Raw genomic sequence first — 25,166 nt, forward strand, 5'->3', positions numbered from 1 at the left:
TTTTGTTCTGGAAAATTATTTTCCCACATTGTCTGCACAGTAGTATGGATATTCTCATTTAATTGCATACGGTAGCAGAATACAGAATCTGTGCGGTTTGTTACAGCTTAAGAAAAAAGGCATTTCACACACATTTCAGGCATTTCAAGCACATAGGTCTAAATAATTTAAGATGTACCAAGAACATTTTATGTGGGGACAAGATGAAGCCGAAATAAAAAGCCTGAAGAAAATTAAATGGCGTAAGTGGTGTAGCACATCTCATTTGCACTTCTAGACAAACTGCGTTAAACACACAAGCAGAGGGCCACGTTTCAAATATAGTGCTGCTGCGCAACATGGAAAACCTGAGATCTACTCATTTGGTCTGATGGTTGGGGTGCATGCTGACAGCAAAGGTAAATCCACCGACATTCTCCACAAATCTAATTAAAAGGGTACATGCTCATATGGCAGTGCAACCCCCACTGCTTTACTCTATTGCTTACACACATGCATACCAGAACATTGACATACACACTCAGTCAAGCAATAAAAACATTTAAAAAAGAAAGCTGTGTGGTATTTGAAAGCGGTATTGTCTCACTTGTAAATTGGATTATAATTTATCAAAGCATGAATACGTTTTGAGCCCAATTTTTAATGTGCATTGGACACATGTAGAACAGCAAGGTCGTCTCCTGCATTGCTGTTGGATATGTCAGTCAGCGGAACAGCTGCTGGGATATGTTTTATATAAACTCAACCAAACAGGCTAAACTCTCCCTGTGCACCCTAAGGAAATATGACTTCTTTGGATTGGAACTCACTCGCTGGAGGAGGAAGCCCCAGAAGAGTTCGTGCATGTACCACAACCGTGAGCCTGTGCCTTGTCCTGTCTGTGTTGTGAGTGTAGGCGGCCCCAGCGAGCCACCACTGTTAGATGTTTGGAGCGGTCCTGATGTTTACAGTCCTTCTTACAGAGTGCTGAAGGATCTGGGCTGACACGTCGCCGCAATGCAGCCCGCCTGCCTGCCTGCGCCCTCACATTCCCTCAGATAGGAGGCCTCTGCGGAGAGGCTGGGCCAACGCTTTGTTTTGCTCTGTGTTTCATTAACACTGTAGCAGGAACCGACACTAGCAAAAAAGGCAGGGTTTTCTCAGCGGTCAAAGCACTGTATATCAACAGATTAATGTAAAGAAAACAAGGGAAGGATTTACCAAAATGAACGTGTGGCTTTGCTAGAAATACTTGATCACGCCTTGAATAACTTTTATCTAAACGCATCCAAACAATTTCTTCACATTTACTGAACTTTATAGAAATTGAAATAACACTGCTAACAATACTAAAAATGGTCTGTGATGGCTTATTCGGTCTCATAATGTGCTCATAGACTTACTGTTAGCTGATGCAGCAGCAGGTCCATGAGGAGAACTATCTTGTTGCTGAACAGCACATCGAAGCAGCTGGCGGGGCAGTGGGAACATGCCAGGTAGTAGGTATGTACAGCAGCGCAGAGGGATCTAACACAGAAGGAGAAGGTTATTGATAAGGTTATCGAAAAGTTAAAAAATGAAAAGAAACGCACCTTGATGCAGGCTGCTACTACCCTTGCAATCAGCAAACGAAAAAGTATTACTGGGATGCAAATGTCTCCCCTTGGGCAGTGACAGGACTATCTGCAGTCATCAGGAAACCAAACACACTCGTCCGTATTTGTGGCTCCTTAAGGGTGCAGTTTGTCTTGGCAAGTCAAAAGCATATCTCACTGACAGCGCGAGTAAGGGAGCCAGTTTAGTGAATAAAACACTCATATCAGCTACTTATGTGGAGACTCTCCCCCCCGCACTACAGGCACCTTCAGAGCAGCTAAGCGCAATCTCGGTCCCATCTTTGGCTGAGATAGCTCAGTATTTCCTCCTGAGCAGATAGCACTACTCCGCTCAGCAGCTTCCCGGTGCTGAGGCACGGGTCTAAAACAAGCCTCAGAGAAGATTAATGCTTCAGATAACTGGTCATCGTTGTGCTGTGACTACTACTCCCCCTCTCCCCCGTTTCATCACTTAATATTTTCTGACAACTGTATATTTTAGTCATTGGCAGAATGGCGTGTCCTATCTGCTCGCTGGGGGAAAGGAATCTGCCTCTGCAGTGTCTAAAGTAGGCCATGTTTATTTCTACTGGTAAACATTTTGATATCTCCCGAAACCTTCCCATCTGCTGCACGTTTTCGGTCGAACCGCACTGGCATAGGAAAGGAAAATAGATTAGGTCGAGGCAGATCCCAGTCTGTCAATAACTTCCTATACGTATGGTGTTGAGAAGCACTTTAATTATATATATATATATATAAATATAAAACAATAACAGCACAAAAAAGCACAGCCTTCCTGCAAATTGTGGATGTGGCAGCTATATTGGCAGTAATTTAATTAGTAAAAATACAGTGGAATAGGTGGTACCAGTGGTTTTGTGCACTGATTGAGCAGTCTGTGTGGAGCAAGAGGTGTGTTAACATGAGAACCCAAGTATGCCTCTTCCATGCCGCGTCAGGACTATTTTGCAATGAACATGGAGACCAGTTTCTATGCAAAGATCAAAATAACAACTGAACCACTCTCTCCCCAAAATACTGTGCTATCATATAATGTTTGAAGCAGCTCATGAAATTCAAGCTGTGGTTTGCCAACAAAAGACAAGAACTACTTTATTTACTTCAAGTACGATACAGATATTTAAGACCATATGCCTGTAAAGTAGACTATGATAATAGGGATATCATATGCCCTGACTGAGATAAAATTGACATGGCAGGACTGACTTGATTACTGAAAAGAGCAGTTTTCTGGACAGCCGGATAGAGTTCATCTTGCTCAACGGTTGTTTTGAGGAGCTTACCTGTGACAACTGAGCTCTGATGCGCATTCATTCAAACAGCTTCTGCCCTTTCTGGAACATTGACACGCAAATAACTGTAATGGGATATTCAACCATTGCTTCAAGAATAAATAAAAAAGTAGTCATCTACATTCTCTCTCTCTCTCTCTCTCTCTCTCTCTACAAACTGACAGGTATATTCTAATTAAACCACCTGACTTCTGTCAAGAAAGATTGGGCCCTCTGGCTTCACAATCGACTCACCCAACTATTCGTGTAATGAGCACAGAATTGCTTTGTAAGACAACTAATCAGGCTCGTCTTTAGTCGTCTCTGAACAAATGTGGATGCCGCCAAAGACATGTCTGAGTTATGCCCTCACACCGGCTCGTACAATGAACCATCACAGTGATCTGTCTTTGGTTTCCTCCCACCTAATTGAGCTTGATGAGCACGACACCTGATAGTCTGCCCTCCCTGGGATTCTCGCCATCTCAATACCCCTCACGACAGCTCCAGTCAAAGATTTTGTAGAACAATTTGGTAAAGTGCCACACCACCCTGTCTCATGTTACACAAAAACTTTGTGTGCCAGTTCACCTCCGCCTACACCAATACGGGGATTTTCATTACTCTGAGAGACCTGTGTTTAACATCTTCCCAAATCCACTATCTATTCAGTGCATTATCACTCCTAAAGCAATTCCGCTTTGAGGTTGGACTCGTGAATGGAAGTGGGACGGGAATATTGACTGCTCATCTACACCATTCAGTTTAACCGTGCACAGCCAGGGAACAACAATTTAATTGCAAAAGCTATTGAGAGACATTGAGAAAGGAGGGAAAGAGGCAGAGGGTTAGAGCAGGGGTCCCCAACCACCGCATAGGCAAAAAAGGTTGGGGACCCCTGAGATACACATCTGATCCTGTCCCGGCGCTCTGCAGCCCTCTGGGGGCTCTGTGTGGGTGGCCAACAGGCCCATGCATGATAAGGTGGAGGCTTGGGTGGAAGGGGGGGGGGGGGGGATTAGAAGTGCAACTGGCTCAGAATTTAAACCCTCATATTCGAATATACTTTAAGCCATTTTAGTAAAGGCTGGTAGAAAAAGCTAAGAAGAAGAAACTAATCCTGTGAGTCATTATTTGTTCACAACAGGATTAAAAAAGCATCCATTTCACTACGTGCTTAACTCTCCAGCAGACATCGCAAGTAAAACCCACAAACAAGGTTTTCCTTACAGAGAAGTATATGGTTATGGATTTACTCCATCTTTCAACATAAAGCCATTCATTATAGCAAACGGCCAACTCTCAATTCAGTTGACAACAGGACAACAAGCATGTAAGAGGGTCTTTATGCTTTTTGTCACTGCCTTCACTTATCAAGCCAGAGATCTGTGCTCCTCACCCTGAGTCTCACATTTCTCGCCCCCTGTGTGCGTTTCCTATGTGCGCAGTCGAGCCTGACCGGACCGACGCTGCAGAGATCGGACCAACTTCCAGATCGGGTTGAGTCCCTTCTTCTTAAACAGGGTAAATTTGTGTTCAGGAGAAGAAAAAGAATCCTAAGACAAAATAAAAGGTGAAGAGGCAAATCCATTTCCTTGTGCTGTCAAACAATCCCTTCATTCACTTCTATCTAAATGACATTTAATTTGATTCTGCTGTTGACTCTCTGATACCCTGAGTGCTTCCAAGACGTCTACTCTTGCTGTCGTGCCACACCGGCCAGGTAGGAAGCGGGAGAAATCTGATGAGCCGTCACACAGCATCACGCACAGGAGCTAAAGTGTGTGCAACACACACAGACGCCACACACACGCACACACAATCACACACTCTCTCTCGTAAATGGTGGTAAACATCCTGAAATAAAACCACAGGTAGCAGGTCTGATTTCACAGGATACACCAGGTCATGTGAGACAGTGGTGGAAATACAAATTAGGTTAACGCGTAATGGCCAAAGACTCCTAAACCTTTCACAGTAGTTCACCTGTTTAAGTTACCTTCAAAGTTCTGCTATTATTTTTTTCGATCAATGGAAATTGTCAACATACATTTCTTTTAAATACGATTTTAACTCCCCATGTTATTGCAGACATTTATTCTGTTGTGTTGGTTTAGTGTTCAAAAGCATACGTTGTTTACAGGCAGATGGTAGTGGTCTTCTTTTTAAGTAACAGTGAAGTTACGTTATTAAAGCTCATTAAACCCATGAATATGAATTGCAGGACAAATAGTTAACTTAATGAAAAGCTAATTAAATAATACAATTAATGTGAAGTAAAATCAATGAGTTGCATGCAAACATTTTGGATGTCGTTGTGCAATGCGTGAAGAATAATTTCTCCAGGTGAAACTAATCGACGGGGGAAGCATAAACCCTGATCTAGACATTCCAGTGACCACAGGGTTACACCAGGACATTAACGGAGCCTCGCAGAGGAATAAGCTCATTAATGTAATGGTAACAATATGGAATCTGCCTCCCCGGGGGGAGATATGCCAGGAGCATCTCCGCAGCCGCCTTTTTTTTTGTAAATCACTCAGCTTATCTGGTAGGAGGAGGTGATCAATACGGCAGCATTGCTGTAAACAGATAATGTAGCGCACTCTGGGGCGAGCGTCTACACAGCAGCCCATTAGGCCACACAGCCATCCAGATGATTGATAGTGATAAGTAGACAGACGGGCTTCGTCCTTGTGTTGCATCTCGTCGCCCACTGCGCTGAACTGACTGAGGTGCATGGCAAGGTTAAAGTGTGAAGGTTTACAAAACATGAAAAATACAGATTTGTTTGGATTCATAGAAATAAAGTGGCTTTTTATCTACACAAAGTTGAAGCCTAAAGCTGTGATCTAATAACCAAAATGAGTTATTATGGTACAAGCTGCTATAATGTACACAAGAGCACATCTTGCATACAATACATGCGATCGGTAAGAATGTCTCCACGGTGCTGGATTGACTTGTTCATCAAGGGCTTATCTCCGGGTTAGTTCTCGGCTCTCAGTTGGCAAACTCTCCAGGGTCCAGCAGTATTAGCAGCACACGGTGAAGTGAGAAGCGAGCCGGTGAACTGAGGTATTCAGCTTGATTCTAAACAAGCTACTGAAATAATCTATTTAGGCGTTAAATATACTGTAGTATGACTACTGCTAATCCCATGCTCGGCTTCTGCAGAGATACCCGTCAAGCCATGGGGAAAAGGTTTAGATCAAGACCTTTCGTTCATCGTGATTTAGAACTCACTCCCAAGTTTGAATGGGCTGGAGTGCAAAGGATAGAAACACAAATGGAGGATCTCCACCTCCTGTTCCATCACCACAGCATGTCAAGAAGAGGTCTTTGAAGCCAAAAAGATGCTGCCTGAACTTTGGATAACACAGCGACATGCACAGATGTGAAAACAAACGCTTTGTGCAAGTCGTTCCATTTAAGATAATAACATTTCTTTAAATTCAAAAGTATCCTAGAAATTCCCTCAGATTACAATGATTGAAGAAGAGGGAGTAGAGAAAAATAAAATCAATATGCACGTGATGCCCTTTAAAAGCCTTATAAATATAAGAAGCATTTGTCCATTAGCCGAGATTCAGAGACCAGTAAATGCTAATGAATGGGAGTGCAAGGCCATTCGAGTCCATTACAGAGTCCCACTAGTGAGTACGCCAGCCTCTCTGAGGTTATCTACTGGCAGGCCATGCAAACACCAGACCCACCAATCAAAAATACTCTGCACTCTAAATGATAGATGGAACACACATGGTTTTTGTGTTTCGAGAGAAAAGAATGAGCACAAATTGAGTACGGAAATGGAAAAGGGCATCGGTGTTACTCAATAATACGTTGAGGATATTTATTAAAATGCAGTTATAAACTAACATAAAGTTGGTTAGTTAGAGACTAGCTCACTCACTTTGAGCAATTGCAAAAAAACAGAAATAGGAAATAATGTCAGTAAGGTCAGAGAAAGGATATACTCAAAGATAATTTTCTGGGATGGACTGTAACAACTATTTGAGGCTTTGTGAATAAATAGCTCAGAGTAGCCTGACAATAAGCAGTATGTAGTGTACCTGTACTTTACCTTTTGTAAACTCTATTACATACAATAATAAGCATTGGCTAAAACTTTTAACAGTGGCGAAAATGTGTTCAAGCACAAAGATGCGTTTATCTATATATCATAATTATAATGTCATGAGATAAACATTATGGGTCAAAATTTAACTAAAGAGGAGATGTGATCATATATTTTTATTTTTTAGTGCGGTCGTGTTGCAGTTGCTGTTCATTATAGATCATTCACAAATACAAAATCACAAGGAACATTTGTCAATGCAGAACCTCACTCCACACTTGTTTCCATCCCGGCGATGATACTAAATTTAGACTCGCACGTAGTCAACGCGATCACGTCCAATCACAGCTAATGTCACAACTGATCTAAAGAACAACTGGGCAGAGTTTCAGAAGCAAACTGTCTGCTTTATAAGCTAAAGAGACAGCTCACCCTGCTGGCTTGAAACAGAACCTTGATTAGGTCATTATAATGAACTTCAGGGCACAGCACTATATTTAAATTTTATTCTTTTGGAGTTGTTGTGTAATGATCATAGAAAAGTCTCAGAGCAGACCATTTACTTTCATCCATTCTCTGTTGAGCATCATTGCATCAATTGAAACCTAAGTATTTTCATTTGTTAACAGTACTCACTTGAGAGGAATACGAGGAACTGCATTGGGTGTAGAGGAAGCAGCGACGACCTGCAGAATTTGTTCCAGAGCCGACAGGCCGCCGCCTACTTGGAAGGCCACTTGGTCTGCATTGTTCTGTTGAGGCAAAGGTAGAGTGAGAGGGAGGGAGAGGGAGAGAAATGGTGAAACAAAGGTACAGTCAGGGGACAGGGGGACGGGGGGATTACATTGCTCTCACCAGGGAGAGAACCGCTCTTTCTCCAACAGGGGCGAGGGATACAAATCTAAAACAAAGTGATCCCAAAAGTATTCCTGTTTAATCTCAAAAGTGCACAACTCGACTCCGCCCTACAACAGTCGAGTTTCAGTGGAAGGAAAATGCTCTGCAGGCTCCGGTTAGCACAGGGGTGGTCTCAATGGATGACCACAGACTGAGTGAAACGGAGAAAATGGCCAAAAAAAAGAGGAAGGCAATTAGAGAAATAAAATTAAGACAATCACTCTAATCGGATGGCTTGCTGAAAAAAGCATGACTACTGAGGTAATAAAGCAGCAGACTTCAAGACCTTAAACACTATCCTGCCTCACACGCCTGCAAAGGAGCTCCTTTAACAGTTCTACTTACTTTAGATCCAAAAGGGTTGTACTAATAGCAGACTTTTCTTAAAACATCGTTGCAGTGTGTTTAACTAAATGGTCCAGCGTCAGAGTGGTGCTTCGGCTCTTCAGCCTTCTCAAATTCTGATTTTCTCCTTATCGTATTCATTTAGACTGCAGACCGTATGCAGACAAAGGTTTATCAGATTTACATCAGGGATCAACAGTGAAGAAGATAAGTCATTGAATACATTATTGACCAAAAAAAAATTAAGATTAAGTCATATTTTAGAAGGGTTCTTGGACATAATATTTTTGTGAACATCAGGTAAAGGCATTATTTTAGGCCCTTCAGACTGGAAAGCAAAAAGAAACGTCATTAGGTTATTCTCGTTCAGAGATGAATTCAAAATTTCGCCCGATAACTCAAGTCAAACAAACAGTAACACGTGTGTGTTGCTGAATTTCAACATAAGTTTTTATCTCCACATAAGAACTTTAAATATTCTTTTAATAGTCGTCTTATTTTGTTTATTTCTTAAATCTAATGGTCTACACCTGTTTGAGCTTTTATTAACAACCCTGTCACAGATTCTTTCTAATCAATCATGCAGACAATTTGTGAATAAAACCGCCTAAAGATTATACTTAATGTCCCTAATAAAAAAATAAAAATAAAAAGAGAAAATGCCATGCTACCATGTAATCATCACTATTTTTGGTTAAGTCCATTGGTTTATGTGGTTTTTAAGTTACATTCTTTTCTTTTTTCCACTAGTACTGAAGTAAGGGGGAAAAGTCAGTGCGGTACTTTAGATTTATGAACACATGTGTGTAGTTAGGTCCTGTGCTCCTGTGATGATAGAGTAATTGGCAGCAGGTCAGATGCTGTTGCCACAGTGTCTTATAAATCAACAAGTACAAAGGCTGGTAGCGGGCGCCGACTATCAGGCGTGTTTGTGCCGGGGTACGACATGGGAGGAAAGGAGCTGGACGCGAGCTGCTGATGGAGAGCCTTCTTCGCGCAACTGCAGCGGGACCGCGTTACACTGCAGGTCACTCCTACACTTAATGAGGTTACGGGCTCCTCAGCGCCGTGACAGCACAAAAACATCCAGCCACTTCACAGCGCTTTTGTTCCACGCATGGGAAGTTGCCAACAAGCCTGAACACATTGAGGGAGATGTTCTTTACTAAATTACAGATAAGCTCTTCATCTGTCATTCATTCCCGCTGCTGAGACAACGGCTCCTTAATTCAGGTGTCTCACACTCACACTCTCTCACACACACACACACACTCACATACACACACACTCACACACACACGCACACGGTTTTGAGCAAACACATTTTTTAACACGCCAAAGACTCTCTTCCTTTAACATTATAAGAAATATCTCAAAGATGGTGGAAACAGTCCGAGCAGGCTTTGTGAAAAGACTTTGTTATGACTGTATTTCTGTACGTAGTCAGCAGTTTCCATGCCTAATCAATAGGGTCTCAGTCACTGAGCTTGGCTTAACCCCTCTCTTAACCCTCCCATCAACACACCTACCTAAAAGCTTCTAGGCTAAATGAGAAGAGGCAGCTCTTTCATAGCAGCTTATCAAACGGTATTAAAGGGGGTAACTGGGGCCTGCCCAGTCCTGGCTGGGTTTCTTGGCTAGTCAGTGACTTTTCTGCCCCGCTGACAGATTTATCTGTTGAGATGACAGAACAATACGAACAATACGAGTGAAGAGGATTAGGTTCAAACTACCTGACATACTATCTTTAGGTGGTCTTTGCATGCAAAGGTCGACAGAAAAAACAAAACAAAAGCACCGGAGTCTTGCTGCGAGGACGCACGCCTTACTATATACATAATCTTTAAAGTCAAGGTTTGTTTTGCAACAGGTTGTGCATTTAATTAAGGTTACAGTGGACACATCCATCAACCTGAATTTGCTTTTCAAACTTTATGAAGCAATTTTACACAGTCTTCTTAAACGGAGACTAAGAACAAAACAAAGATCATTGAAGCATAAGTCGCCAACCAATGGTGGCATCCTAAATAGAATTTGTGTACTACTTAGCCTTGGAAAACCACTGCATGATGTATTTAGTTGTTGGTGACTAATCGTTAAAATTCTTTGTGCTGAACATTGAACTTTACAATCTCTTTCGAAAACACATGGATTCAATTCAGATTGTGACTGTGGGTAGGAGAGGAGTGTCCCTTTAACTTCCTTTCGGTCAGTGCCTGGTCACACCCCAAAAGAAGCTACAACCAAACACAGTAACAAGGTTAGCAACTAGTTTTCCCCTCAAAGAAGAAAAAAAAAGAAACCACTAAGGACTGCGCATTAAGACTGAAGCGAGGAGGACACTCCTGAATAATACAACAGTGGGAATTCTATCCAATTATTGTCCAGGGTGATCATTGTTAGCCCAGCTGATGTGAGGCCAGAAGCAGCTGGTAATTCCTGCGACAGTGTCCACAGACCAGCAGAACAGCCAGATTGCACTTCGTAGCCTCCTCCCACCAGACAATTTAATTAAAGCAGAGCGGAGGGCAAAGCCTCAGTCCCGCCCCACCAACAGATGGACAACAACTGGAGGAGTTCATTAAGGACTGCGTTCATCTTTAACCTGTACCTTCAAATCAGGAGTTCACTCCTTCACAACTAACACAAAAGGGACGGATCGTCCTGTCCTCAAACGGGTTTCATCATTATACTGCCTCATTAAAAAAGGCAAACAAATGTCCACAGTAAACCACAACAAGGTTGCTGGAGTAAACATTTTAAGGTTGAATATAAACTTGTGTTTACAAGACATGATACATGCATACAATTCAGTAAACCATGTGAATGCTGAGCAAACATGGAAAAGGATTATTCTACAAACTTTGTTCATCCAATAAACTGAGCTAAGATTAATCAAAGGCCAGTGTGGCGCAGAGCTAAAGCCTGCCACAGAAACCACAGGCAGCCTCTAGTTGTAACCAATTCACCAAGAAGCTCAGAACCATTTCACTACCTATTTGTCTTGTGGTGAGCAAACAAACATAGCACTGATGCGGAAATAAGTACAGTCGACAATGAGAAAATAGAGATACTTAAGAGCTGAAACTTGTAGGTGTTTTTCCAAGAAACCATTAAGCACATTTTTTCATCAATTCAACATCAAACAACACTATCAGGATTGATGGCTTTGAAAAGCTTTGTTCATCGTCAATGATCGACAAGAAATATTTTGTTATTATTGCCAAAAGTCATACCGCGATACAGTAACACTTTAAATCAAGTGTTACCGAAGAATATTTTGCTTCCAAAACTTGGAAACTGAAGAGCACGTTGCTCACGTCTGCCTTCTGGGACGCCGATGTGAACCTGCTGCTCTGGGCTGCATCTGTCAGTCTGCTAGAGGCCCAAACAAGAAACCTTAATATCCTGCCAATACAAGATAACCTTCACCTTCCCCCATGTCCCAAGATACAACTCCAACCAGTCCGCCTGGTCGGCCCAACCGGGCTCCGACAGCTGGCAAAAGGACAACGTTAGGCCTCGGGTCTCAGAGCACCGTGCTCCTGACACACTGACCTGTTGTGAAAGGACTGAAACACTGCTGTGAGTACAAGTGCCCTTCAATAAGGCAAGAAGAGAGCAGAACATTGGGGAAATTCATATTCTCGATCACTGTGTAAAGAATAAAATAAAATAAAAATCAGGTTGGGACATAAAATAAACCCGTCGAGGCCTCAGAGGGAGAAACACGCCGGGGTCAGAGACGTAGCCTAGAAAGCAGGGAAGGACTGAGGGGGTGGGACCCGAGAGCAGTGCAGGAGGGGGTGTCGGGTGTTGTCTAAGGAATTAGTAGAGAAAGTGGAGACTGAATCAGATATGAGGGAGAAAAACAAATCTTTAGGTGAGTCAATGACATGAGAGATGCTCGTTAGGTCAAATAATCTAAAGGGTCCTGACTCAATGTGACTCTGGGGCCAGACAGCCATGCTGACGGAGACTCTATTTATTTGACTTTGTCCAGGGATTACAGAGAGAAGTCCCCCCTCGGCTACCTCATGAGCCAATCACTTAGCTCCTCTCAGCTTTAGCTGGATATTTCTCCAAGAAGCTGGTGGAGCAGAACCTGACAAATCTTGCTTTTTGTCCCATGGTCCAAGTGAAGAAAAAAAAAAAAAAAAAAAAGGCTCCCCGAACACTGCGGCCTCTTTCACAGCGACACCACTGTTCGACAGAGCGCATCTACTGTGGCCCACTGACCTCCGACCTTCCCCTGGGACTGTGTGGAGCTGAGGGGAGGAGCCCTCGCATGGTGGCAGCTTGTGAGCTACTCACACATCACACGGGTCTCCTCCTCCTCTCTTTACAGGACGCCGCGCCACCCACCTCAGCCACTTCTTTCTCTGCCTCTGGGGAAATTGGGTGATAGCCTCTCCAGTCGGCCCCCTTGTCGCCGATGGTACACCATAATCTCTCAATCCTCACGCCCAGAGGCGTGCACAGTGAGATGCTTTGATGGCTCGAACCACAACTTGGCAGGAAATTTATGCCTCATTACAGGAAGTGGGCTGTATATTCTCCTAATCATAAACACAGTGGCAGGTGTTTTAATATCTCTCAGTCTAAAATTGATGTGAGTTTTACTGTAAAAAAACAAAAACAAAACGTAATGCAAGACAACCTCTGACAGATGTTTCAAATCAACTATAGTTATAAATGTCTGACGTTAAATATATTTATACAGCTGTATCAAGTGTAAGAGAAAAGCAACATCTATGACATTCGCTTGGCTTTGTTCAATAAAGTCTTGTGAATCCATGGCATTTCATCTGGAAATCCAATTGACCATTGTCTAAACCAGTGACATCTGAGTCGTGCAAGCCGCCTACACGCGAGACAACGCTTGCTCTCGTGCTTGGAAGCTTCTCTATTGGTACCATGTGCACAATGAAAACACAGTTAATCTGGTCTTCATTAGCCAATAACCAAAGGCAAGTTGGTTTGGAGTAAGCGATACTCTACATGGGGAGGGTGAGACACGGGGCGACGTACCCGAACACAACTCATCACAGAGGAGACATGCCAAAGGGCTGGCATGACCTGTGCACTGCTGCAGGCTGTTGAGTGGTAGACAAGCAACAAAGCAAGCCGGCACAAAACGCATCGGCGAGGATTGAGATAAGAAGGTAAAGAAAAGTAACAGGTTGGTCACAAATATACAACCAATATCTTTTAAAAAATAATCACCACGCGTATAGAATGTACACATTCCCACTGTATCTATGTAACGAATTTGTTGGTCTACCTCTCTTTCCAAGATGCGAGAGATCTCTCCCAGAGTTCTGTCCAGACCCGACATCTTGTTGTTGGCGCTCTGGCCGCCGTCCTGACCCTGCAGCTGCTTCAACAGGTCCTTCACCAGCCGCTGCAACCTGAACACACGAGAGCCAGTAGATGTAAGAAATCTGTTCTCAAGTGTCCATCTACTTCAGCCAACTTCTATCCTACAGTAGAAACTGTAGAAGCTGAAACCCTACGTTGGTTGTAAGATCGTACAATTAGAAGCAAACTAAACAATTTTTTATATTTTAACCGTTTCACATTTTTCATAGAAATATTTTTTTAAAAGGCAGTTTAATCTCATTAAATGTAAAGTTGTTCTTCGTACTGTAGGACAAAACACAAATTATCATCAATCTGTAACTATTTGGATAATTTGCTAAGCAAAATGTAAAAGCCCGTCATGTTAATATTTATTTATATATGAAAATATTTATCAAGGATAAATATTAATAATAGTAAGCTGTGAATACACCATGCATTCTGGGTTCTATTGATAAGCATTTTCATTTTTGACTAAATGATAAAACGAAAATGATGTAAAGAAATTGGCAGTTGCCGCCCTACAAAGAAGTTATCATCATTAGGTTATCAAAAATGAAGAAAGCGTATCAAGCTATAAATAATTTAAACACTCACTTGGCCTTGTATGGGGAGTCAGAGACCTGTGTCATCGCCTGTATTGTGCCAGTCGTTGACTTCTCGTATTCCTTCGCCCTGCAGAAGGAAAAGTAGGAAAAAGTCTTTGAATAGCAGGAAAGAAATGTTTGCCCCGTCAGTAAAGAACATAAAAGTGTGAAGAGAGCGAAAAAGTTCAAACGGAGTCTGTTTATTTGGCCAGTCAGTCGTCCACCAAGCAACTTGGCTTAAAACAATCAGACACCAGCTCTGTGGGGACGAGTGTTTTGCTGCCATCGATATTACAAAGACCGGATTCTCCCTCTAAAACCGGCCGGTCTTGGAGTCTTTTTTAACAAGGGAGGCTCAAGTTCTTCACTTCACTCATTCTCAAATAAACAGTTAAAGGGGGTTACAACCAGTGTTTTGAATGCCTGACCTTCTGAAAGGTCGTAGTCATTAGGGGACCGCTATCTATGGGGGCACCACTCCAACAGCCAGACTCAGAGAAACACAAACCGTGTGCTTGTGTGTGGAAAAATTGGGTTGGGAAGGACTGAGGGGGTGGGCGATTCTATCCGTCAGTCAGGTATTTCCAGACACGATACGCAACTATTGATCAGAAGCAGATTGAGCGCCTTCCGGTTACCCGTCTCCACACTGATAGGATCCAAAACCTCCTGGAAGACGACAGGTGGATTTGTCCCGGCAGGCGATACGTGTATTCAACCGATACCCCACTTCACAGCTGGACCAGGACGATGTGTAGACTAGTATTTAGAGATATGATAAGTGTTATTACTAAGTTTGTTGTTTTTTGATTGTTTGCCATTTGTATCTATAGAGATATTGGTTAAAAAACACAAGACTGGAAAAAGTCAGATCAGATAACAATCTACTTACATAGCATGGTAAAAATCTGCAATCAAAAAGACCAGATTTAGTAGTATCAAAAAGAGAAAAAGAAAACGGTTCACTATACAAATCAATCTCCATAAAGAAAGTTGTGACAGTGGAAATTAATATTTAATCCCTTTAGATAGGTATTTCCTACGTCTGGTGAGTAACATGTAGTCGTAATGGGTAACACAGAGTTGCTTTCAGAAGGGCGTGAACTACATAAATCCGGCCCAGGTTTATCATTTATTATATTAAAATATCAATATCAGACAGGTTTACACCTAAACAGGTTAAACAGCGAGCAATTCATTACTGTCAAAAGCAGCCCACGTTGGGCCCCCAGTAATAAATATCAGTGATCAGCAAGAATTGAAAGCACCATTATATAATCAATTTAAGCAGTTCAGAATACAACAAATCTCAAACCTTGTTTTCCCTTTACAGGAACATATTATTCTAACAGCGACGCACAGACGCAGAAAGGACACTGGCCATTGGTTCACCAGCAATAAATAAATGAAGAGCCTACATTAACCAAAAGTTATACTAATAATTGAATAACTCAATGCGCTTAAACTCCATTTAGCTTCCATGTGCATTGTTTAGGCTGTAAGTTAATTTACGAGCGGGGCATGTTCCTCTTACTCTAGGGTTGCAGACGGTAAAGGGAATTAGGACCATGCTAACCACCTCTTACTCTTTACCATTCTGCCTACAGGAGTTTCTTTGTATACACGCACATACACTACCTTCTGAGCTCCACACACACACACACACACACACACACGCGCACACACACACACACACACACACACCACAAGCAGCCGGTTACAGACACGTACCAGAGCGTAAGTGGAGACTTTCAAAGTTCAAAACCCATCCTGACACTAACTGACACTTTGTGAAAAGTCTATAGCATTTTGTTCTTTCTAAAACACTGCGTATTATTAAAAAGGTTAGCCAAACCGCAAAAAAAAAAGAAACTCTGGTTAAAAAGCGTGTTTGCCACTTTGTGACAGAGAGAGGGCTCAACGTTGTCCTGCGGAGAACCGACACCATGCGGTGTTCTGATGAGACGCTTCATTTCCACCCAGTGGTGAAGCGCCTCACCTTTATGTTTACTGGGGCTCTGTGTTATTTATGACCTCTGAAGGCCTGTGAGTGCTAGTCTCAGCAGGGTGACAGTGAACAGAGACGGATCATGTTGTGCCTTTCTCCGTAGAGCCGAGCCTCACAAAGCCCAAAGCAGCAGCACTGAGAGTAAAACACTGTACCAGCTACATGGAATGATCTATTCCTTTAGAAATCTCACTCAGGGTGACATGGCCAATGCTGAAGGTTGGTGGCTCTATTAGGATCAATTAGTCTGCCTACATTCACTAACATTTATTTTTACCGCTCTATCCAATAAAAATTCAACAGAATGAAAACTGCCACAGGTGAATAGAAATTGTCTTTTTGTGGCTGATGTACACAACCGTGGTGATTAAAAGAACAATATATGGGACATGTCCAAAAACACATTTTAGTTCTTAATCATAATCCCAATAAAGATAATGAGGAGCAGACTCTTTGGATTAAGTTAGTCGGTGTGATCACCTCACACTGAGTCTTGAAGACGCACTACTGTAGCGTAACCATAGATATGTAAATGATGAATGCCATGATCTAGATCCCTTTATGGAGCTTGTAGTTTTTGCTTATGTCAGTGTGCAGATTGGATGCAATAGAAAGGGTTGTGAATGGTAGATGGACGTTACATTAGAAGTGGGACACAGCTGCTTCACAATGCCTCTCATTGTGGAAGTGGTTTGTCATGTCATACTTTTTGCCTCTGCTTTAGTTTTTTAGTATACAAGGGCACGTCTTAAATATTAATGTTTTTGAGGGAATACTTCCAATAATTTTTTTTATTTTTTTTTAACACAAGTATTGTCATGATTGTGTATGTAGTCAAATTGACCAAGCCCGAGCCCCAGTTCTGACACACAGCAGCTGTGCACTATTTGTTGATTACTATTGATTTTCAGTTTCGAATTCATTTAAAAATCAATAGTGGCCAAGAAGAAAAACAGGCATGGCTCATACATACTTTAACATACTTCCTGTACGGAGGTAGGCTTCAGATTTGGCAATGCCAGGGCAGCAATTTGGAGGAAAGCTCTTTACAGGTGAAAGCCGGGGCCACTACGGATCGATTTGCAGTTTTGCTCCCCAATCACAGAAAGTGGTCATAAATTAAGCTCATCAGTGTTACCTCGCTGACAGCCAGGATGCTCATAACATCTGCTTTCCATCTCCTTGTCACTCATAAAAAAGTCCTGGCAAACTTTTATCCCCTGTGCCACTGAGGATGCAGAGGAAGAAACAGAGAAACAGAGAGAGAAAGAAAACGGACGCATTACCTTGCGTTCATTCTAGCGCGGATCTTCTTAGCTTTCTTCCGGGCTTTTTGTCTCTCTTCTCCGTCCTTCATGTTCTCAGAAGACACAGAGCTGTCCGTCACTATGTCCACAATGTATTTCTTCAAGGAAAGATGCTCCTATAGTAGACACATTCATTACATCACATCATTAGTAAAACATTGCAGGCAATTGATATTGCTTATTACTAAAATAACTATTATGTCCGTTCTCAGTTAAAAAATAAGCTCATAAATCACAAGTGGAGAGGAAAAAAGGAAATAATTGCACTTTTAAGTGTATCTTGAAATTTACAAAGACAGTATGATGCATCATTAAAAGGGGCAACGAACAAGGTCAGCTACAACATTATAATGCAGCTTATTGATTAAAGTAACGGATACTTCCAACACTACAGACATAATAACTTAGTAAAAGTAAAAAGGGAGACGTTTTTCTCTAAAATGAGGATGGAAACAGAACAGCTAATAAAATTCCTGTTGTTCTATGTCTTTCCGTAGAGGTTATACAATTTAGATGTGGCACTAAATACATTGGGTGACATTTAGAGCCATACGGCTCAATAACACCATTGTATCCTGTAATTACCAGCAATGCTCTGCATGGACATGCTAAAAGGCTGGAGGTGTTGCCTCCTGTCTTGCTTTGTCAGAGGATTCTGATATTTCCGCTTGGCGACGAATGGGAATGTAACCCAATTTAAACAATACGATGCATGTGCAAAAAAACAATGAACCAATTATGCTGTCATCCAGCCCCCCCAGAGGATAGGGGGGCCTCACTGATAAACGCCTTCCATTCAGCCACCAAGCTAACCTGCGCGTGGGATGCAAAACCCGCAGGCCTAGAAAACCCGTTTTCCAAATTAGCCTCTTAAAAAAAAAAAGAGGCTAATTAAAAAATTAAATTGAACCGTTGTTGTTAGCTTACATGACAAGTATTGTCCGTGTTTAATATTTTTTTAAGTAGGGGGGCTACCAATTGTCTTGCCACGCATTTCCATGCACAAATCAAAATATGACGACATTTGTGACAATGTTTGTTTGTGATCCCAGCTTTTTCAATCAAATCATGCCACACAAACACATTCCTAATGCTGCAAATTGGCTAATGATTGAGTTTTTTTGTTCCATTTTATTGTTGTGCACTTAGTAATGCATATTCAATATAAAGGATGTGTGCGTGTGTGTGCGTATGCGTATGCGCACACCTCTGCCCTCTACTCCATGACGCCACAGGTCAGTCATGACTCATGACTGTGCCTGTCCCTCTCATAGGAGGCAGCTGTTCAGTAATTTCTCTGAGAGGCTATCCAGTGCACAAGCCATTCACTTAATGGAATTTCTCAGTGACACATCCAAAATCACACCGGTAACATAAATGGCAATCAGAAATAATGCTGACATGGAGACCATGATACTGACAATGAGAGCAAATTAATATATGATAATAACATCCATATCTTGTTGCTAGGAGGTGGGAGAGAATGGTAGAGGTTTTGTATTTTAGTGGTTGAGACCAGAAGACTTCACACACACACACACAGGTGGTTACCACTGGACCATTGTAACCAAGCAACTAAGAGGCTGGCCTCTGGCTATTGCCCCCGCATAATGCCACCGATGCCTCTGGTGGGAGGAACATGATACCGCTCTACACATCTCGCCTTGTCCCCGACAAGAAAAATGAACAATACAGATGTAAAAGGCTCCCACACAAATACAGATAACATGAGATATGTTCATCCACTGCCTCCTTTGTCACACACAAAAGCGTGAAAGGTAGGCTTTCAATTTGGCGTGAAACAAATTGCTAAATCTTTGGCTACTAGATAAGATGGGCAGTATTGAGTTGCCATCCCTAAAGTGGTTTGCATGACGTTTTTGTATTGAATTGTGTACTAATTGACATTTAAAAAGACAAAAAAAAAAAAAAACGATTCATCGGCTCGCTCTTTCAACAGCAGCTTCACTGCTAGAACTGGACAAATGTCCCATCTCAAAGCAGTGTGGGAGGGAGAGGCTCGCTTCAGCTGGCCGTCTGGATATTTCATCGGGGTTCTCAATTTTGCAGCCATCAGCGCAGTTTTGGCTACGAGAACTTCAGCGGCACTATTCAGTACCTTTGGGAGGTCGGCCCTGATACCCTCTGGTGCCTGGTGAAACACAGGCAGGACAGAAGAACAGTTTTTTTCCTAAGAGAGGGCCCTCGGTTTTCTTTTTAGCTGCCATGTATAAAGGTGATCAATAAATAAAGTCCTTGTGTCAGTAGCCATGCGTCTTGAATATTACTTTGACCATATAAAACCAGGAGAGATGGTGGACGAAAAGAGTAATTGCAATGTTCAAGTTCGCTCCCCATCCATCGATCCTACCCTGCTGATCATTTTTGTGTTTTCAATTTAATTCACAAGTCAGAATGAGAGGGAAGGACCAAATATGAAGGCACAGGGCATCTGTCGTCCGCTTCTGTTGAAAAACTACGGTGTGACCTCTGCACAGTAGAACCAACCATCTTCATTTTAATTAAAAATCTTTCATTGCAGGAAGAGTTATGGAGCCGCGGTCTGGAAAATAGTTGGCAGAGGTACGAATAAAATGGTGGCCACCAAAATGAGGTTTGATATAAATAACAAGGAGCCACATAAGTCTATATAAACAAAGTATCCAGGCGCAGAGCTATTGGACAGCTTAATGTACTTTCATATAGAAAAAGAAAAGAGAGTTCTAGACATCTACGCGTCATCTGTTAGAGATTCTACACTGAATAATAATCCAACGATAACATCTAGCAGAAGCAGAATAGGACAAGGCCGACTTGCTTAAACTCACTATTTACAAAAAGACAGTATGGAAAGTGGAAAAAGAGTAAAGCCTCAACATTATGGTTATTGCTAAAACTATCATACGGAAAGACGAATGATATAAATAAATGTTTATGAATTAGTGCAGTTTATAGTGCCATATTGGTGGAGTGCTTCTCTATGTTGCCTTGTTTATCATACTGTCAAACAGAAAGAATGACCTGCAATTTGGAAAGGAAATGATTTAGAGGAAAGGAAGGCGGGGGTATCAATTATTCCTTGCTGAAAAAAAGCTTTGAATGAAGGAGCTGCTGGGGCCAAAGGTGCTGCGTATAGTACCAACAGTTGTCAGCCTCACAATGAGTACTGCTGAAAAGCCAATCTCATATTGCAGCCTGAGAGGTTACCTTGCATTAACGAGCTGCCTTCCCATGAAGAAGCGCTCCATGGAAAAAAAAAAAAAAAACAGCCTGGAGACAAGGGTGTGATGTCACCCCTCCACTGATGCACTGAACCCTAACTGTGTACATTTCAAGGCCCATTTGTAAGCGCACAAAGCCAGAAACGGAGCCGTGGCAGTATACAAGGGAATGCATAAACAATAATAAGAGCCACATCATAAAAGGCAACCACGGTGTCTTTGTCTTTTAACATGACGCATGCAGCGGTAATCCTCGACAGGATGAGTGGATGTTTGTTCCTGGCAGGGTGTGGGTGATACGCACCACTTCCTCGTCAGAGAGCTCCCGTCCTTGGATGCTGCTACTGTCTCGCACGGCCTGTTGGTGCCTCTTGCCCTTGGTGTGGCTGAACAGGTGCACCTCTGAGGTGATCTACAAACACAAACACACTGGTCAGAGGTCACTTCTGCGGACACAATGGAGACAGAGGCAGGAAAGGGTCAACAGAGCCCCTTGGGATTTTGGTGAAACAATATACCACATTGACTTTTTCTTCCCCCCCAATGGGACATAACCTGTCTCTCGCTCCTCAACCTCAGTTTAAAGACCTAGACAAGGAAATGGAATAATATGTGAAACTTTGCTATCCAAATCAGATACCCTCATGAATGTATTTGCTTGTTTTTATAATACTAATTGAGCAAAAGAGTAAAGCTGGGTAAATCACTCAATACACTTGATTCAAAATAATATAATAATTTTCTTACAAAGTTTGCAAGCAGTGTTGTTCTCCCATCTCGGGAAAACCAGGCCATTTAAAATGGTTTCTGTTTAATGTCATTAAATGAAGTGCTTGCTGCTGACCCACCCATGACCTCTGGTGTCAGATGCTGGCCAAGGTCATCCGACATTTTAACAAGATTCCGCGTTTGACTTCCAACTCTCCTCTTTATCTGATGCTGGTTTGAAGACTCAAGGTGTCCCACCCTTGTTGTCGGGGGAAGCCCGTCTATCAGAGATAAATATGTCTGCTTGTGGATTTGTTGCCCGGCACTTGAAAAAGAATAACCATGCCCAGTAATAAATCTTTGTTTAATAGTCTGTGTTTAAATCAATGCGGGTTAAATGCTCATTTAAATGTGCCCTCTTCCAAAGAATCACCTTCCTCAGCATTTGTGTGTTCAAACAGTCTGCCAAATAAAATTGTTTGGAGTTTGGCCAGAGCTGTTGTGCTGCAGCATTTGTGTCTTCTTCGTTTAGGACGTTGTATTGTATTTGGGTCATGCGGGTTGTGCTGCAGAGAGGTTAGGGACAGCGACATGGGCTCTGACGGGATGAACCTGTACATACCACAACGCAGCACAGGGAACACTGTTTCTTGCGCTCATAGGGTGTCAGTTTGGGGGCGTAGTCTGTGTTTGCGTGTCGACCGCTGCTCAGCTCAGCAGCCTTCTCCTTCCTCTGTTCGATTTGCTCCATATGCCTGCGGCTGCTCTCATCATGCTGAGGAAGGAACCAGAGCCAAAGGATCATCATCATATGGGAAACGGGGGTTCCAGGATGGTGTCCAATGGAAATGTCATGATTGAAACTCACCTTCAGCTGTATTTTTTTCTGTAGCTCCTCCATGGCCTCCTGTTGTGCAGCACTAAGAGCAGCCAGACGCTCTTCTCGATCTCTTTAGATATCACATAAGACATAGAAATAGAAGTCTCACATTTATCAAAAGTAATTGTAATCAAATCATCCACCATGTGTACAACATTGAAGGGATTTGGGAATACACACCTGGCCCTTTCCCGTGCTGCATCTTCTCGAGCTTTCTCTTTTTCCTGCTTCTGTTGTTCAATACGAGCCTCCTGCTCCTTCCTACGCACCAGCAGCTCCTCCACCCGGGCCTGCCGCTCAGCTTCAAGGACCCTTTTCCGCTCCTACGCAGGAAAGATGATTTTTTTTTTTTTATGATGATGACCCCGAATGGGATACTTACAAGTGGAATTATTCCATTCAAATCGTTGGTTTGAGTAGCACCTGCACAGCCTCATCTCTGGCTTGCTTCTCTTCTTGTCTCCTCTGCCTCTCATCCTGCAGCTCGTTGAGGCGTTGCTCATACTCATTTAACTTGGCCAGGGCATCATGCCTCTTGTTTTGGGCTTCCAGAGTGTTGATAAATGCAATTTCATTGACCTGTACAGACATATACTTATCATTGAGGATATGAACAGACAAACAGCACATCATGTGTAAGTAAACATAAAGGGTCGAGGAAGTACCTAACATAAAAAAATGTTAACTCTGCTTTCAGTATGTATGAATTCATTTTAAAACATGAAATGTATAAGTTTGACTTCAAATGTCTATTTGCTCAACGGTCAATTCCCTTCTCTACCTTGGCCTCTTCTTCTTGGGCCTTCTTCACAATCGCCTGGAGCTGAATCTCTCGCTTCAACTCTGCGTGCAACAGCTTTTCTTCCATCATTCGCCGACCCTGCTCCAACAGCTCCTCCTTCCATTTCCTCACCTCCTTCTCCTGCAGAAAATAAAGACGGAGGGAAAAAAAGGAAAAATGTGAATACTCATCACAGACAAAGGATTCTCCGTTTTTCAGTTGCTACCCTCACCAGTGTGTGACCATGGGGAGTTATGATTTTATGTGGTGTGATTGATTCTAGGTCTCAATCATCTTGCCACGGCTTGGGGAACAAAAACAAATTTCATGAAAGGCTGTTGATTTTGGCCAGGGTTCTCTCTCATGGCAGTCTGCGGCCAGCTGGCCTGGATGTGACTTTAGGGGGTTATAATATTTAGTGATTCTATCAGGCGTGCTGACAAAACCTCTCGTTACGAGCCAGGCTGGGCTTGCATGGAGATTCTTCAGGGTGCTTTCCGTCAACTCTGCACGTTATACTCACCCTCTCCAAAAGCTTCTGCAGTTTGAGCGTCTTCTCCTCCCGGAGTTTGTCCCTCAGCTGCTGCGCTTTCAGCTGCTTCTCCTCATGTTTCTTCTTAGACTCTGCGATGGTTCTGTCAAAAACATGGAAACAAATCATTCAACTCAACCTCCTTATCGACAAAGGCAGACATAGACTCGGATAGGCACTAGGGCCTGTTTAGGCGTTCTGGGTGGTAACCCATGAAGAAAAAGGTCATATGTAGTAAGTGGGCCTTTGACTGGGTTAAAGCCATGTCAAAATAAGGTGAGGGGATTGTAAATGAGGTGGGCAGAAGCTAATTGTACTCTATGGATATTGTCAATGTTTGTTAGAAATAAATTAAGCTGTTGGGGGGAGGGGAGAAAAATGTGTGCTCAACCACTCACTGCATCAAGAAAATGCTTTGCACCTTTTGCGTGACGGTGAGGACAATTTCTCGTGCATGTGGATTCCATGTCCGGGAGGCCGAGCCGGTTCTTCCTCTACTATGTCCCCCCATGAGTTACTCTGACGCCATGGCTCCCGAGCTACAAGGGACAGGCAAGGAAAATAAACCGATCAGTGTAATGTTTGCCATCACAAAGAATAAGAGCCTGGTTTCCCCTTCAGATGTTGACGTCCATACCGTCATAATCTGCCAGCATGTCGCTCCAGTCGATATTGACACCACCAACTCCATTGCCAATGCTAGCCTGTGGTAAACAATTGTGTTGTTTAAAAAAAAATTGAATGGCTGTTAAATTAGAAAGAGTCCAAACATGTGTTAATGAGCCTAATTGATCTTACAGAGAAGTCACTTTCGTTGTCGGTCTCCAGTTCGCTGTTCTCGGCCTGAATCTCTCTGGTCAGCTGCTCTTCCTCAGCAATGGCACTGGCTATAGCCTCCTCGTTGGCCTTCTCCAGGCGGTCCGCAAGCTCCTCCTTTTTGGCCAGAACCTCGGCCATGGACTGTGGCTGAACACATGGCACAGGCAAAACCTCACACGTCATACATGATGAGTTCACACAAACAACCACTGAGTATTACTTATTTTGATAAATATAATTATTTACATTCTATCAAAAGGGCCGTTTCAATACTTTTGGCGCTCTTTATAGATGGGCATTTTATGGTGACAAAATATTTGGAATCCCCTTTGAATTTAATTTCAAATATCACACCAACTAAAACAGGGCAAATGTTTTAGTTTTTTTCTCGTCAACTGGTGCATTTTATAAAATATTTTAAACCAGACTAATGTGGTAAATACTTTGTATTTAATTGAAAAATATTTGTTTAGCATCTGTAATGCTACATTAGCCTCTGTGCAGTTGGTCTGATTTAAACTTTGATTGACAATCCAAAGACTCACCAGTAACACCATATCAAGCCAACCGTCTGTACCACACAATCATCACAAGTGAGGAAGCATTCAAGAGTCATGCAGGGCACATTTACTGTGAAGATGATGAGACGGAGAAAGGAGGCGAGTGACTGTTTTGCACTAGGAAACTGTATTTTAGGAGTTTTTATGACATGCCAATAATCAACAGATTCCTTCAGAGGAGCAACTACAAACACACAAGTGCTTGACGGACAG

The 25,166-nt window shown here is 42.5% G+C and overlaps 1 protein-coding gene across 3 annotated transcripts in view; it reads right to left on the reverse strand.

Annotated features, from left to right (window-relative positions):
- scaper (S-phase cyclin A-associated protein in the ER) overlaps positions 1-25,166 on the reverse strand; it is a 51,497-nt gene that overhangs the window by 13,770 nt on the left and 12,561 nt on the right. For all 3 annotated transcript variants that reach the window (XM_037450887.2, XM_037450889.2, XM_037450888.2), the window contains 15 exons: positions 24,373-24,540; positions 24,212-24,278; positions 23,996-24,113; positions 23,566-23,677; positions 23,043-23,183; positions 22,685-22,840; positions 22,442-22,584; positions 22,250-22,331; positions 22,004-22,156; positions 20,978-21,085; positions 17,432-17,568; positions 14,148-14,225; positions 13,474-13,600; positions 7,584-7,699; positions 1,383-1,506 (listed from right to left, as the gene is read on the reverse strand). In XM_037450887.2, coding sequence (XP_037306784.2) covers positions 1,383-1,506; positions 7,584-7,699; positions 13,474-13,600; positions 14,148-14,225; positions 17,432-17,568; positions 20,978-21,085; positions 22,004-22,156; positions 22,250-22,331; positions 22,442-22,584; positions 22,685-22,840; positions 23,043-23,183; positions 23,566-23,677; positions 23,996-24,113; positions 24,212-24,278; positions 24,373-24,540 — 1,830 coding nt within the window. The remainder of the gene's footprint in view (positions 1-1,382; positions 1,507-7,583; positions 7,700-13,473; positions 13,601-14,147; positions 14,226-17,431; positions 17,569-20,977; positions 21,086-22,003; positions 22,157-22,249; positions 22,332-22,441; positions 22,585-22,684; positions 22,841-23,042; positions 23,184-23,565; positions 23,678-23,995; positions 24,114-24,211; positions 24,279-24,372; positions 24,541-25,166) is intronic.

This window comes from Pungitius pungitius, chromosome 6 (assembly GCF_949316345.1).
Source record: "Pungitius pungitius chromosome 6, fPunPun2.1, whole genome shotgun sequence".
Classification (NCBI taxonomy): Eukaryota; Metazoa; Chordata; class Actinopteri; order Perciformes; family Gasterosteidae; genus Pungitius; species Pungitius pungitius.